The sequence below is a fragment of the Haliotis rubra genome, unplaced genomic scaffold (assembly GCF_003918875.1).
Source record: "Haliotis rubra isolate DU_JTF1 unplaced genomic scaffold, ASM391887v1 Scf1090, whole genome shotgun sequence".
Lineage (NCBI taxonomy): Eukaryota > Metazoa > Mollusca > Gastropoda > Lepetellida > Haliotidae > Haliotis > Haliotis rubra.
In genome coordinates this window covers 279,026-296,200 of record NW_025764993.1, presented here as the reverse complement: position 1 = coordinate 296,200, position 17,175 = coordinate 279,026, and the positions used below count along the sequence as shown (strand labels likewise).

Genomic DNA, 17,175 nt, shown 5'->3' with positions numbered 1-17,175 from the left:
AAATTATGGTTTTTCTATCTATATAAGTAGATATATTCAGATTCTATGTAATCATGGTAACTTACAGTGATTATGATGTTACACAGAGTTGTGTCCCTTGGGCATGCCAGAACACTATGATCATGATTCAAATCCCTGTTCTTCTTCCTAATGATGTTTCTTGGTTCGTCTGCCCCCTACCTGTGATCATCGGTTTCACTAAGGTTCTAAACATCTAACACCTGCATGAGTTAAGGTTCGCCTCCATATCAATCTTATCGCTGTAAAATATAATCCATACTGTCCATAAGTAGTGTTGGGAATTGGTTGAAATCTCAAAATTGATGATTGGTTTAATACCAACGACCAATCATCGAAAAAGAATTGGTTAGCGTCATTTTGTAGATTTTCCTATTCAGGTTGTAGTTGCAGATAAGTATAAAGAAAAAAAACCATTTGGTTCTCTGTTGTATTTTTTAGAAACTGCACAAATCACATTTGCAGATTTCACATCCAGTGTAAAATGATTCAGTTCCAGTGTAACATTAACTTCCAAGATTCTTCAAGAAATATTCAGTCATGACTTTTCAGAAAGTGAAGTGAGTTTTCTTAGAAATAAACACGCTTTTCAGGCCCTGACAACGCCCTAGATATGTTCCATCATCAAGTATTTCAAACTCTATTACAGCGTTTCCAAAATCGCTTTGTGTTCGATTATGAGAAAATGTGATCGATTGCTTGGTCGCTTGGCCACTGCGACCAATCTTCGACATTTCAATTAATCGGACCACCACTATCCATAAGTGGTTAAGATGAACTACACTCATTTGTGCACAATTGTGATTGTTACCAAATCACATAACGGTAACTCTTTTTTAACTGAAGTGATCTCTGAAAATGTTTTGAATAGCAGTGAATATGTTTTTTTAGATATCTGAAAATATGTGTATTAGGCTCCATTGGATTATGCCTGACAAAACAATATGTGTCAATGCTTTAAAAATAAGTAAAAAAACAAGAGGAAATGATGTAATTGTATCAAATCCTGTTGACACCTGCGCTGCTGGAGGCCATGAATAGAAACAAAATACCTGATAAATGCCAGTATTCGCAAAGAAATTGTTACCAAAATATGCTGATGCAACCAAACACTTTGCTGACTAATCAAGTTAATAGGTTTGTACTGACACCATCGGGAGCTGTTCATCCCAAATACACCAGGCCGGACAGTCCTGAATTATTGATTGTATTTTCTGATATTTTTGGTAATCCTAAACCGAGCATCAATAAAAACTTGCCAATATGACAACTGGTAAATCTATTTCCAGAGAGATGTGAGAGAACAAACGAACGTAATGTAACACCTGCAGAGACAGAGGCTATATTTGTAGATGCTATACAAGATAAAGCCATGATGAATTAATGATTAGATTTTCATCAGCACCACGTGTCGTCATTGTATGACTCCGAATATCAGATGAAGGCTTGTTGGATGGTTGGTCGTTGTTTAACGCAGCACTCAGCAATATTCCAGCTATATGATGGCAGTCTGTAAATAATCCAGTCTGGACCAGACAATCCAGTGATCAACATCATGAGCATCAATCTACACAATTGGGATACAATGACGTGTCAACCAAGTCAACGAATCTGACCACCCAATCCCGTTAGTCACCTCTTACGACAAGCATGGGTTGCTGAAGACCAATTCTAACCTGGTTCTTTACAGGTCATCAGATGAAGGAAGTCTTGTAGAAATACTTGATACATACTATATGTAGATCTGACAAACAGCATCATCATCAGTTGAAACAGATGATTTTAGTGCTTCCAGTGATTAAATGGTCCTTTATTATTGCGTTTGTTAATTTGTGCTCCCCCATGCAAGTTTAGCAGGGTGCAGTGCCCTGCCCTTTTATTTGGCCCCTGCCCTTCTTTTATTACAATGATTGATATCAACACTTGATGGGTTTTAGTTTCTATTTGATGTTGAAGTTAAGCAAATTAACTGTGCTCATTAAGCCCTGAAGAGTCATATGCATCAGGTAAACTAAACATAATTCTTGGTAATCTGCCATTGCATGCCATTTTTGGAATAGGGGTGCCACTTTTGAAATTCTCTTGCCCTGCCCTTTTTGGATCCTGGGGGAAATGTTATTAAGGCGAGTCCAATTATATTTCTTGTTTTACGGATCCGCTGGTCGTATTTTTTCAAGAATTAGAAAAATAGTATAAATTAATTTTCCCGCCCAAAAAATAAAATTTTACTATTTTTATTAGCCAAATATGTAAATGTGCAAGAAAATATTTTTAGATTGTTTTTTGCCACATATATACTTCATAAATTGCCCAAAGTAAAATACTTTTAGTATTTAAAAGAAATATTACTTTGACTGGTGATTTTTATTTTTATTTTTTTTCCCTCCTGGGGCGGTGGGGTAGCCTAATGGTTAAAGCGTTGGCTCGTCACGCTGAAGACCCGGGTTCGAATCCCCACATGAGTCAATGCGTGAAGTCCATTTCTGGTGTCCCCGCCGTGATGTTGCTGGAATATTGCTAAAAGCGGCGTAAAACTAAACTCAGGCTGTCAGTCAGTTTTTCCCTCCTGCCTTTAGTTTTTTTAGGACAAAAATCCGAAAAACAAGAAATGAAATTTGTCTGGCCTAATGTTAATGTTTTAGTAGAGTGTGTGTGTTAGATGGTAGACAAAACAAGATGTTTTCCAGACTTCTGTATTTACCTTATATCCTATTTGTCACAATAGCTAGGCTATCAACAGCTATTACTTGTGCATAAGTGCACAGTCTGGCCTTAGGAGCCATAAATAAAACAATGACTAGCTTATCGCTTCCTTCTCTGATTATAGGAAGCTAATCTCCCCAACCCCAGTTCCACACCAAATGTCACCCACTTGAAAATATCATGTTTAACAAGACAACACTGAATATTGGAAGATGTAGTTTTAATTATGGGATGTATGTACATTTTAAAAACTTCAACAAAAACTAACACAATGTTTCTTCCTTTCCTGACCTTCTCCATTAATCGGGGCAGTGGTTACAGCGTTGGCTCGTCACACCGAAGACCCAGGTTCTTTTCCCTACATGGGTACAATATGTGAAGCCTATTTCTGGTGTTCCCCGCTGTGATATTGCCGGAACATTGCTAAAAGCGGCGTAAAACAAAACTCACTCACTCAATTCCAAAGTCACAAATAATTAAATTTAAATGATTCTTACAATCATGTCTGAATGAATATATTCTTAGAGACTGTTCATGATTTATGGCTAGGGGGGTGATGATGATTTTAAGGGGGTCACCCATTTTGTTCTGGGGAGGTGGGCAGTCATCAATTTTGTATGACCTGCAACGGCTGCAAGGAGGGGGGGGGGGGGGCACTTTAAAAGGAGAGGTCTGACTAAAAACACAAAATATCGTTCAAAAACTTGAATCCTGAATTTATTTAACGTGTGGGTTAATTGACCTGATTCCCTGGGCATGCCTGTGGGTTTTACTGAAGTGGTAAATGCCTGGATGAAAGAGTAACATGTTTGGGTGGCTGAAACCCTTCACTTTTCTTTTGTTTCAGTGGCCTTCCATAATGCTCTTCCATTCATCGGGTTCGGCTTCTTCGACAACTTCATCATGATCGTCTGTGTAAGTCTGCAGGTTCCAATCAATATCCAATCAATTATTCAGAGCAGGTGTGATAAGGCCGTGTAATTATTAACGCTGTCTTCAGTCAATTACAGCTAGGCTATTTTACTCTCATCGTGTTGACCCCCTTCGTCAGGGGGATACGTTGCCGTAGTCAGCCTCTTTAGATCCCAGATTATATGGATGTGATTCAAGCCAACATATTGCCTGGGGTGCCGAGGATGATATTAGCCTCATCACTGAAAGGAATTAGGTGCTGCTATACTGGGAATAGTAATAGATGAACAGGGATTTGACTTAATATATCTCAGCATCTGTATTCGTTCAGTGTGACAATTCGGTACAGATGTTACTGCATCCTTCTGAGATGCCATACAACATACTAAAAGATAAAACTTGGTTTCTCTAAAAACACTGGATTATTTGGTCCAAACTTAATTATTTTCAGACCGCTTTCATTTAGCTTGAGAATTTCTGAGTGCAGTGTTAAACAATAAATGGTGGGTTTGTTGTTGTTTAACGCCAAGACTCAGCAATATTATTATGGAAGTCTGTAAATAATCGAATTTGGACCAGACAATCCAGTGATCAACAGCATGAGAAACAATAAATAGATGTTTTGTCATGTCATTATTTTGCAGTCACAATGACAGTTATGTGAGATAGCAGGGAAAGAATAAACCACCAATGGCTGTGGTTCATTTAAAGAGATCATTGCCGGCCATTACTCTTTCAATATTCATCCTGTTTACTTTGGAGTAAGCGCTTTAGACATTCTATAAAACAAATTTGAATTGAAGCTCCTTGTTTTACCAATAATTTTACCCTTTTTTCAGAAATTTCTTTTTCTTTGTAAAACTGAGGACAAAATGCATTTATAGAGCCATCCTTCCAGGTTGCTTAATCGCTGTTTTTTGCCAGATTTGACATTATTTTAAAAGATTTGTACATTAATTTCTCTATTTCTTTTTTGCCAGCTTTTTGGTTCAAGGAGTTTAAAGCATGGCTGAAAAAAAAATGAAACATAGTACTTTAGCATAGATTTGAAAAAATATGGAACCTGAAATATGGCTGCCATATTTTTTTAGTCCACAGATAAATTTTTTTAAAGTGATGACCCATTGCCCGACATCCGAGTCCAGGTTTTTTTTCTGTCGGGCAAGCAAATTTGTATATCACACTGTACCGGTGTCCAGTTGACTTTCCAATGTTAATTATGTTGTATATTTTAAAAAATCAACAAGAAAACAACCGGTATAGAGGGAAACTTATCAGGGCAAGTGATTTTACATGTGCCACTGTACTGGAGTACACTATCAATTTTAAAGTTATTTCCACCCCTGTTATTCAAGTACACTGCTGATTACAAGCCGCCATTGACCTCTGTTTGATGAAAGGTTCATGAAAATTTATGTGTAGTGGAATTAAGTGGCAGTAAATTGGAATGGCAAGGAAAGGTATTGTGTCTCCAACCATTTTGGCATTTCTTTGAATATTTTTGCATTTTTGGTGCTAGTCTAAATTTCTATTCAGTTATTTATGCAAATTGCTAGTGCCGTGAAGCTTCTGATTGCGAAAATCAAAGTATCTTGTAATCTATGACAGAATATTGATGGCTTGTTGATCCGAGAACATTAAGCAGGATAGAATAGAGGGGAATTTCTTTGCCAAGGGTGGTCACTTGCATGCATTTTACCTGATTTTTACATGGATAAGTAACCCACACAGATTGTCCAGGAAGTGTGGCTTGGATCAGTGATTTGACCCTGTCGTACAAATGACCTTGAAGCTTTAAAGTTTAATAACATTTGGGAAATGTTATGAAAAGATATGAAATCTGTATGGACTTTGTAAATTGTCCGTGGCAGAAGGGATGCCAATTAATTAACCTGTGCCTTTTTAAGGTAACTGAGTGGAAATGCCAAGGCCAGACCAATTTTATTTCTTGTTTTACGGATTTTTGTCATCAGAAAACCTAAAGGCAGGAGGTAAAAAGAAAATAAAGATAATAAATACCAAAAGTATTTTACTTTGGACAATTTATGAAGCGTATATGGGGCAAAACATAATCTAAAAAAAGAATTCTTGTAAGTTTACATTTTGGACCAATAACATTAGGATTTTATTTTTTGAGCAGGGAAAATTAACTGTTATTTTCTTTCTTATTCTTGAAAAAAATACCACCAGCCGGATCCAATGAAAACAAGAAATAAAATTGGTCTGGCCTAACTGGGTTTTGGGGGCTGCGTAAAGAGTCGGACACAATTCCGAGTTTTCTGATTGTATTCATCATAGCCTCATGAATTTTTTAAATATTTTCAATGTGATATAATTTCAATGTTGCTGACAAAGCTGTTTGACTATTTCCTTTTACTGTTTAGTTTGTAGTCCATTCATTCATTCATTCATTCATTCAATGAAGTGAAATGCAGTGAAAAGAGAAATATTGTTGGATGCTGTATGGCACTCCAGTACCTTGACTTGCAACAGTTGTAGTGCCAAGGTTGTTTTGTACAATGGTACTCTGGTTATCTATAATGCCTCGGTCAGCTATGATGGTACCGCTATGATCAAGAGTAATGACAGTGATCTATAAAAAATATTTATAATCAAGCCTGGGCCAGAAAATCTGGTGGTTGATATTTCCTCATCATGTCTATTATTATTATACCCCACCTCGCGTTTAGCTCGAAGCGGGGAATATAGTATTAGGCTCCGTCCGTCCGTCTGTACGTACGTACAAATTGGAATATCTTAAGAACCGTTGACTGGATTCTTTTCATATTTGGTACCTAGGTTCATCACAGTAAAAGTGAATGGTCCCAGTCAGGTATGGTGACCTTGAACTTTATTTTAAGGTCACAAGGGGACTATAACGTTTTACCCTTGTCAGCGAGATATCTCAAGAACCGTTCCCTGGATTTTCTTCATATTCAACACCAAGCTTTATCTAAGGAAGGCGCAGGGCCCAGTCAATTTTCGTGACCTTCACCTAATGTTCAAGGTCATGGCGACACTTTGAAGATTTCAGCATGTTAAGCTGCATGTTAAGCTTGTCAGCGAGATACCTCAAGAACCGTTTACTGGATTTTCTTCATGTTCGACATCAAGCTTCATCAAGGGAAGGTGCAGGGCCCAGTAGATTTAGGTGACCTTCACTTAATTTTCAGAGCAAGATATCAAGAGAGGTTGACTGGTCATGTTTTTGTTGACATTTAACTTCATCTTAAATTACGACCTTCACTTTCATTACTTTTTAAGTTTGATTTGATAATTTGCGGCGCGGGGGATTATGTCATGTTAGTGACAATGCTTGCTCTATAGGTCTTCAGCTTTAATTTGATATAATAGATCATGTATACCTCTCAATTTGATCAAATCACTCCCCTCAAAATGGGTTTGTTTCCTGCGCTATGAGCATCAATCTATGCAGTTGGAATTCGATAACATGCATCAACTAAGTTATTGAGCCTGACCTCCAGTTCCTGTTAGTGACCTCTACTATGACCTCTTATACCTGGATCTTGATGATTTGGTGATTATGCAGATACAGATTTGTACATGGTGTGTGTGTTTCAGGGGGAGTACATTGACAGCACGCCCGGGGCTGTGTTAGGAATATCTACAATGGCAGGTACGTGTTGCTTCTGCTGACCATTGTCGGCCATTTGCAGTCAGGTTTGTTTCATTTCTGATGTCCTGAGAGAGCCAACACTTGGCCAGCTAGCACTCTAAGGTGACATGCCTTGATATCAGAGATGCAACAGAATACCCTAGTCCATCCTCGATAATCTCCAGGGTATATGTTACGATAAATCTGCACTATACCCAGAGAATTTTATTACCTCGTTTGGCTAGTCTTTTATCCAATCAGATGTCTACGCTGGGAAGCTGGGAATGTACCAATCACAACTCGCTTTCGCTTCTTGAATTATCTAACCGATTAAACTTGGCAATACAATTGATGCAGAGGTACTCTGAAAGAGGTAGGAATAGCTCTTGCATATATTTTTTTTAAAGTTTCAGACCTGTCAATTTGTCTATGATTTCCCCCAAAATCTGAGTCGCACTGCGAACAAACCTTCGCAGCTCCAACTGCTACCTTTTTTGACAAGATTGGTTGTAACGGCGGCTTAGCTGATTGGCTACTGTGAGAATTCGGAGCAAGCAAAGTGAGGTAATAAAATCATTGTGCCGAGCCATAGATGCATCCAGGGTATAGTGGAGATTTATCGTAACGTATACCCTGGAGATTATGGAGGATGACCCTGGTCCTGATACGATACATATCCCAATACAAAGCTTGTGATACTTTTCTTATGCTAATAATGCTATTATTTCATAAAGAGTTGATTCTGTCTGATATCAGGTGAATCATAAATCATGGTTTATCATGGGATATGAAGAAGATGGGATATTGTAGGGTAGCACTAAGTTTGATTATGATATTTTATTTCATGAGTCACCATAATTCTCATTCCTTCTTGAACTTGGAGAAAAACGTCTCTAAAATGGTGCCCCACTGTGTTTAGTGTAGTTGTCCAGCTGAACCTTGGAGTGAAGGTCAGGGGTATTACTGAGTCCTGCTCACATTTTATGGGGGTGGTGGGGCAGCCTAGTGGTTAAAGCGTTGGCTCGTCACGCCCAAGACCCGGGTTCGAATCCCCACATGGGTACAATGTGTGAAGCCCATTTCTGGTGTCCCCCGCGGTGATGTTGATGGAATATTGCTGAAAGCGGCGTAAACCCAAACTCAGTCAGTTAGTCACATTTTATGGGTTGTTATTTTATTGTGAAGCACATTAGAGCACACTATATATTTTTGTCCATTTGAAAATGTTTCTTGATCCCTTACTTTTTTTGTTCAGTATATAATTGAAATTATGGCAGCAAGATCAAATATACTCAAATATGACAAAGCTACTGCTATTGAAATTTAGTGAAACAAGACCAAGTTTTTTTCTGCGCAGTGACATTTGTTCATTATCTGTTACTGTCACTGCTGACATTTTCTTACGGCTTGTCCTTCTCTGTCATTCACTAGCTTGTCCTGCCGGAACAAGACCAGATATTTTTTTTATTATATTTTTCTGTCTGTTTTATTCATTTCCAATTTGTAGCTTAAGACGAACATTGAAAACTTTCATAATTTCACAACTAGTCAGTGAGGACTAGAAAGATGTTTAGTTATCCTCAGACTAATTTAGTTGTCTCTGGCTTGTGCATTTTGAAAGTTGTTTACTAATAAGTGACTTCTGTTACAGCTGCTGGGTTGGGGAACTTAATCTCGGATGTAGCTGGACTCGGGTAAGTGATGCTTTGTTAGAGGAGGCTCCGGATATGTGTACACCCAGACTTATTATTTAGGCCAGACCAATTTCATTTCTTGTTTTACGGATTTTTGTCCTCAGAAAACCTAAAGGCAGGAGGACAAAAAAATAATAAATAAATAAAAATCACCAGTCAAAGTAATAATCCTTTTAAATACTAAAAGTATTTTACTTTGGGCAATTTATGAAGTATATATGGGGCAAAAACAATCTAAAAACATTTCTTGCACATTTACATTTTTGGCTAATAAAAATAGTAAAATTTTATTTTTTGAGCGGGAAAATTAATAATTTTTTTGTTTCTTATTCTTGAAAAAAATATGACCGGCGGATCTGTAAAACAAGAAATATGAATGGTCTGGCCTTACCATAGATCCATGTCTATAAAGTGACCCGACTAATATCCTACAACTCCCCAAATCCCTGTGTGTACTGTCCCCATATTTGCAATAATAATAGTAATGGCACTTTGTTTTACCTTCTCTTGTGTTGAGTCCATATTATTGTTGTGTGTTTTTCTGGTATATCAGAGATGCAGAAGTGATATTGGGATGGTCTCTTGGAAGTATATTCAACAAATAGGGAGCTGTGGGGTAGGCTAATGGTTAAAGCCTCTGCTCATCATCAAGACCTGGGCTCGATTCCCCACATGGGTACAATGTGTGAAGCCCATTTCAGGTGTCCCCTGCTGGGATATTGCTGGAATATTGCTAAAACTAAACTCACTCACTCACTCACTAACTCTTCAATAAACATGTTTTTAATCATCTTTCCAGATCTGCATCATATGTGGAGAGGCTCGCTGCAGCAGCTGGTGTGAGAGCACCCCCTCTCACACCCCCACAACTCGACATGAGGTCAACGAGATTTATGTCAAGTTTTGTGAGTTATTCCCCTTACGTCACTGTCCTTATTCACTCAGGTGCAGTTTGTAAGGCTGGCTATCGATATAAATCATACCGATCAATAATCGTTAATCAAGTATTGATTGATTATCAATAAATATTGGAGAAGTAACTTAGAGCAAAATGCCATAAAAGTCTGAAAGAAATTATATTTCACAGCAAAGATGAGTGGTGACATATTTTTGCTTGGAGTGAGGGAGTCACTTTGGCAATATTTCATCCATATCGTGACTAAATGAAGTTATACATTAATATAAATTAAAGGTAAATTATAAAAACCTGTTGACGAAGTACAGTAAAGCAACTAGATTATCACAGTTAGAAATTTAACACTAGTAACTAAATCTAAAACATTTTAACCATTCAAGACAATACAATATGAAAACAGGCCATAGATTGCCAACAACTGAAGGCAGATCACCACACCAGGGACATTTATGCTTGGAACAAAACAGTGTTCAGAACATACTTTAGAAGCTGCCTATACATATAGACTTTCAAATAGTTTCAGAATTGATATCAGGTTATAATCTGTTCATAGGAATAATTTTGTGGGAAAAAAAGTTTGTGATAAATTACCGGAAAAATAAACAAATTATTTGGAATAAGAATATATTTTTTCAGACATGAGAGTAAGAATAATTTAAATTAAATTATATGTGACTTTGGAATTGAAAGTAACATATGTTATATTTGGAATTGAAGATTTACAAAGTGTAAGGCAGGCTTAATTTTTAAAAATGAATTCAAATATGTATAGCTTTGAATTTGCCAAAGTGCAAAAAGGTTATCGTGGAAGATATCACAACAGATTTAGGGCGGTGGTTAGCTTGGTGGTTAAAGCGTTTTTGCTCATCACATTGAAGACCCGGGTTCGATTAACATTAAATTAACATGTTATTGCATATATAGGGAGATGTGTATGCATATTATTGTGGCTGCTTGATGTATACTTGATGTATGCATGGACTACTGCTGGCTTTGTTGAATGATACAATGCTACAGGGTAATATGGATGCACATACATTTTGTCAAGTATGGGCAGGGTAAAAAGTATAGTTTTTTAGTATAGTTTTTTACTATTCTTTGGTGCGATGTAAATAGGATCAAACTTCAGCACTTCCACATTCCAGGCAAACACTTTATCCACAAGTCCACGAATCCATCCTTGATGTACGTAGTCATGTGTTACTTTAAGTCTTCCAGTCTTTAGAAATGACTTGATGATTATTTCTAAAACTTCCTTTGTTTCAGGGCAAGATTTTTGGTATTTCCTTAGGTTGTTTGATTGGAATGTTCCCGTTGTTGTTCTTCAAAGATGATGAGAAGAAAACAGAAGAAAAATCAGAAATTGAGTCAACAGAGACCTCCGAGAAAGCCTAGTGAGAAGTAGTGGATAGGGAAATAGCACCTCTCCATCTTGCAGCATTCACTACCATCTGTTGGAACAGCAATACTCACAGGCTTGTCACCAACATGTGTTTGTGAACATGGGACCTCTGGCTCTTTACTGCAGAAAATTAGTTTTGCATACTGTTGTGAATTGGAAAGAATGGCAAAAAATGGAAATGGTGTTTCATTTCCGACTTAAGATTACGTTTGTGGAGTTATTCACTTAAAGGGAGAATGAAGATGGTATTTTCATTTGATATAAATGTACACTTTGTATATGTATTTATGACTTTTAATGCAGGTTATCTGCAAAGTTAGCAAAGGGAGGTAATTGTGTCAGACTATTGGTTAATGATCATTCAGTCATCTATCCAGTGATGATGGTGATGATGATGATGATGATGATGATGATGATGATTGCGATGGACTGACAATGGTTGCATGGAGTGGGGTAATTGGTTTAATCTTGATTGTATTGAGAATAACATGTTCGTTATGATGTCCAAGATTTACAGTACAGAATAACAAAAACAGTCAGTATTCAAAAATGAAAGGATTTATACCAGATCTCAAAACTATGAACCTGCCTCCAGTATGATATTAACTTCTGTTGTTTTGTCTTTTTAATTACCTATTTAGGTTTTTATATGTTGCCATGGCAACATTACTTTTGTTATGCTTACTATACAGTAATTTAGTCAACCGTGGTATTTTAAAATCAACAAGTTTATGTGTTAAGATATAGCCATGGATGAATTATGTATTGCTATGCTACACAATGCTGACACACATGAATTGGCTTCACTCAGTTCAATAAACAGTAATCTGAAAGTAGCATTTCTCTAGACCGCATGTATGTAGACAGTGTTTTAAAAGCATGTTTATAGACAGTGCACTAGAAGTATTTGGCTAGACAGTACTGTAACTCTTAGTGAATCTATAGACAGTACTTTAGAACAATGACTCCACACAGTACTCCAGGAACGTATCATTTGACAGAACTCTAGAAGTGTGCCTGTAGACAGAGCTCTAGAAGTGTGCCTGTAGACAGTACTCTAGAAGTGTGCCTGTAGACAGTACTCTAGAAGTGTGCCTGTAGACAGAACTCTAGAAGTGTGCCTGTAGACAGAACTCTAGAAGTGTGCCTGTAGACAGAACTCTAGAAGTGTGCCTGTAGACAGTACTCTAGAAGCATTTTACTAGACAGAACTTTGGAAACATCCCTCTAGACAGTACACAAACTTTGCACGCAGTAGATCATTGTACTAGACCATTCACAGACCATATTGACCCAGATACAAGAGTTACTAGACAGTACACAAAATTTGCATGCAGTAGATAATTGCACTGGACCATTCACAGACCATATTGACTAGAGGTGTGATGATACAGAAATTTCACGATACGATATGTATCGCGATATCTTGGAACAATACGATTCAATTCAATGCATATCACGATATGCTATGTTTAGTTATTTTCTTTAAAATAGTATATTTTGACAGCAAGTAACAGTGTAAATTTTGACAAAACCGTCAATTTCTAGTGAAAATTCACTACTTTAAGGTCAACGATACATATCACATACGAAAAAAAGTATCGATATATTTATTGTCAGATAAAGTATCACGATTATCGATACTATGATATATCGTCACAGCTCTAATATTGACCCAGATACCGGAGTTACTTGTCCTAGTCCGAAAATCTTCCCTTATGTGGCAATGTTAAAGGTCACATGCAACCCAAAAATCAAACATAATTAAAACACAATTATCACTTCTTCATGACATATAATATGCATTGCTGATTATGAAAAAAACAAATAAACAAAATTATAAGCGTATAATCGCAAATCAAAAGTGCAATATTTTGTACTTGGGTTTACCTCCCTCGAAACGAAGCAGCCGGGATACCGAACCCAGTCAGAGCGGGTGGGTGTGCACTCAAGTGTAACGGCTGGTTCATTAGCAGATGCTGCCTTCATGGCTCATTGTGTGTGTGTATATAGAAAGTTGGGTTTTGTAAATACATGCTCATTTTTTGTATAACATTTTGCAATCAACGGACATCATAACATGTCATGTGTTCAAGTATCACACCTGCCTGTCTGTGTAATTACATAATGTGACAGAGACCGAACTCGGGCCATAAATCAATGCGTTTTGTTTATGGTGTATAGCCTGATTGGTGTTAAGTTCAAATTGCATGTGGTCAGTGATCGCAGTTGTATATTGAATATTGTCATTAGCAGACAGGCAGGCAGACACACAGGTGTCAATCAAACAAGACATTGAGTTTTGTCTGTGACAGCGACATATCTATATCACAGTTAGAAATTGTGTCAACTCTAAATAATGACATTGCTTTTAAGTATCGAACTCAGAAAATGACTCGGTAAGAATAACGTGTGGTGAAATAGACAAATGAAATTATATAAACAGTTTATTTACTGTCATAACATAAAAAAAGCTTGCGCCTGTGAGATATCAACAAAACATTATGAAAATAGCTCACACCAAAGCCTCCACCGAGTATTCACCAGACAGCCCGCTTCCAAGTTGCGCGAACCTATTTCACTGCGCACGTGCTATGAGCGCAGCCCAGCTGTTGAAACCTGTATTCCCCAGAAAAGTCTGGGGAAAATTAGTGAAACGTTTGAACTCCGATTTCGCGCGTTTTTTTTATTCGCGTTATTTTTCAACTTTATGAGTTGAATTTGCATTTTTGACGCTTTGTTTCGGTAAGTCCATACCGAAAGGTATCAGAATCTGCAAAGTTGTGTTTTACGTTGCATGTGACCTTTAAGGATCCGAATTATTGTGAGTTAGGTAACGTTGATGAGACTGCATAAAGTCTGTGTTTTCTGGAAAAAGTGCTAAAATTATGTTGTGATTGTTATGAGTTTTCACTGATGCTTCTGACTGTAATGGTCAGAATTGATGAACTAGTCAATCATTACTGCTGACTTAGTTGGATTAAAGCTTTGAACGGATGTTTTCTTACAGATTGGATAGAGATGATTATGATCTGGGTATGTAAGTGAGTGTATGTTTTTCAGTGAATGTGAAGATGCTATGACAGTGGCCATTTTCAAGCTTTGAATTCTTGAAGCCATGAGTATTTTAACCAGATGTAAGCACAGAAATATGTTATGTTAACCATATGGGAAGGAATTAATGGTTGGTTTTTGTATCATTATTGCAGCAGATAACTCTATAACCTAATCCTACCACTACACAGTTCTAACAGTAATTACACTTTCATCAGTAGGCTTGGTGGAAGACAAACAGGTACTAGAATTTCTGTTGCCTGCAGTCTTCACTGCACACAGTTGAGTCAACTGGATCAGAATATGCTCTCAAGATAATTAAAATGTCTTTAGTGTTATGTTGTCAATTATTAGCTGAGCATTCTAAGCTGATTCATACTAGACTTTGGCTTTAGACAAGTGTCTAGATGGACAATTGTGTTGATGGACAAGTGTGTCAATGGACAAGTGTGTTGATGGACAAGTGTGTAAATGGACAAGTGTGTTGATGGACAAGTGTGTAAATGGATAAGTGTGTAAATGGACAAGTGTGTAAATGGACAAGTGTGTTGATGGACAAGTGTGTAAATGGATAAATGTCTTGATGGACAAGTGTGTAAATGGACAAGTGTGTTGATGGACAAGTGTGTAAATGGACAGGTGTGTAAATGGACAGGTGTGTAAATGGATAAATGTCTTGATGGACAAGTGGGTAAATGGACAAGTGGGTAAATGGACTAGTGTGTAAAGTCGCAGTATGGCCTTGGTTAGACTGGAACAGTACAGCATCCAGTATAGAGAAGTGTGCAATAGCTGCATCTGTATCCAGATACTAGGCAGTTCCTATCATTAATAATCCTGACCAGTGTCCAAGAAACCCTGGTGGTCTGGGCAGCGCCATAACGTCCTGGACATATATGTTCCCTTAAGGTTTCTAAAGTTCCTGAACCAACAGGGTTTATTTGAATACTGGGAACGATTTAGAATGGTAATTATTTTATCATTCGAAATGTTCTTTGTTATTTATTAACTACATGTATTTTATTGTATTCCTCATTTACTCATCTGTCCTGTTTTAGTATCATTGCTTTAAACATATCAAAGTGTTGTCAAATTGAGTTGTAGTATGATGTGAAACAAATTGTGTATTGTATATTCCTGTATCAGACTTCTGTAATTTTTATCCCCCGCAAAGCGTTTTGCGGGGGGTATTAAAATGGACTCCGTCCGTGCGTCCGTCCGTCAGTCCGTCCGTCCGTCTGTCCGTCCGTCCGTGCACATTTGTCTTTTCCGGAGCATAACTCTAGAACCCTTCAATGTTTCTTCACCAAACTTGGCACATAGATAGATCTGGTGGTGAACTGGTGCCTTTTGGTAGTTTGGGATTTCTGAATAAAATATTTTTGGCGTTTCCATGGCAACAAGTTTGACTTAGACTGAAATTGGTGGTTGTGCTCTTTTCCGGAGCTGAACTCTGAAACCGTTCACTATTTCATCACCAAACTTGGCACATACATAGATCTGGTGGTGTACTGGTGCCTTTTGGTAGTTTTGGAATTCTGAATAGAATATTTTTGGCGTTTCCGTGGCAACAAGTTCGACTTTGACTGAAATTGGTGGTTGTGCTCGTTTCCGGAGCAGAACTCTAAAACCGTTCAATATTTCTACACCAAACTTGGCGCATAGATAGATCTGGTGGTGTACTGGTGCCTTTTGGTAGTTTTCGAATTCTGAATAAAATATTTTTGGCGTTTTCATGGCAACAAGTTCGACTTTGACTGAAATTGGTGGTAGTGCTCTTTTCCGAAGCAGAACTCTAAAACCGTTCAATATTTCTTCATCAAACTTGGCACATAGATAGATCTGGTGGTGTACTGGTGCCTTTTGGTAGTTTTGGAATTCTGAATAAAATATTTTTGGTGTTTCCATGGCAACAAGTTCGACTTAGACTGAAATTGGTGATAGTGCTCCTTTCTGGAGCAGAAACTTGCAAAACCTTTCAATACTCTCCTTCCACTTTTCTATATACACACCTAAATATTTGGCATAATCATAACTCGTAGACATAATCATGAAGAGTATTTTGCCATTGCGGGGGATATTGATGACTTTGTCCTCTTGTTTAAACAACCCTGCCAAAATAGCTCTGAAAAAAATCTAAGATAAAAAAGTAAACGGAGCATATTTCAGGGGCATGTAGTGACAAATTGTATTTGGTATACCTGTATTTTATAATTGTTCACAAAACCAACTGATAGTCTAGTTAACAAAATGCATCTTGTTGCTAGTGTATCTAAGACCCTCTGTCCAAGTTTTCACATTTTTGGTATGTGTGCAATAGATCACTTTCGCAAGCAGTTCGGAGATAAGATATAAATCTACAATAGCAATACATGATTTGACAATTTATTGAAGAAAACATACTAAAAGCTGATCTTACGCATGACACAGGTTCAACAAGGTTTTTCACACAGACTTTTCATAATAGGTTTTTTATAACCTGTAGTCAGTGAAATATCAATAACTTGAACTCAGTTACTCAATGAATACTCTTGAAGATATGTAACTGTTCATATCCAGTTAAATCGTTATCAACATTATACCCAAATATTGGTGGTTTTTGGTCTCAAACTCCAGAAAACATACATATTCAAAGGCTCTTGGGAGTTTGATCATCAAGATTTCTGTGTGTACCGATTTGAGAGGATGACATTGATTTGATTGCAGCATGTTGTGGGTGCGTGCTGTGACGATATTGAGGATTTTGTGAACTATGATGGCCGCCTCTCTGCATGTTGCAACACGATTATGTTGGTTATTTTGTCCTTCAGACCTACTGATGTTTCATGTATGGATCAAATATGACAAAATGTCTGCAAAA

General features: G+C 37.4%; 1 protein-coding gene across 1 annotated transcript; it reads left to right on the top strand.

The window, feature by feature from the left end:
* Positions 1–2,947: 2,947 nt before the first annotated feature.
* LOC124283270 (transmembrane protein 65-like) lies at positions 2,948–12,278 on the top strand. Its single transcript, XM_046719299.1, has 6 exons — positions 2,948–2,954; positions 3,569–3,636; positions 7,216–7,270; positions 8,901–8,943; positions 9,743–9,848; positions 11,126–12,278. Exons 1-6 carry the CDS (start codon positions 2,948–2,950, stop codon positions 11,252–11,254), a joined length of 408 nt encoding a protein of 135 aa, XP_046575255.1. The 3' UTR covers positions 11,255–12,278.
* The last annotated feature ends 4,897 nt before the right edge of the window (positions 12,279–17,175 follow it).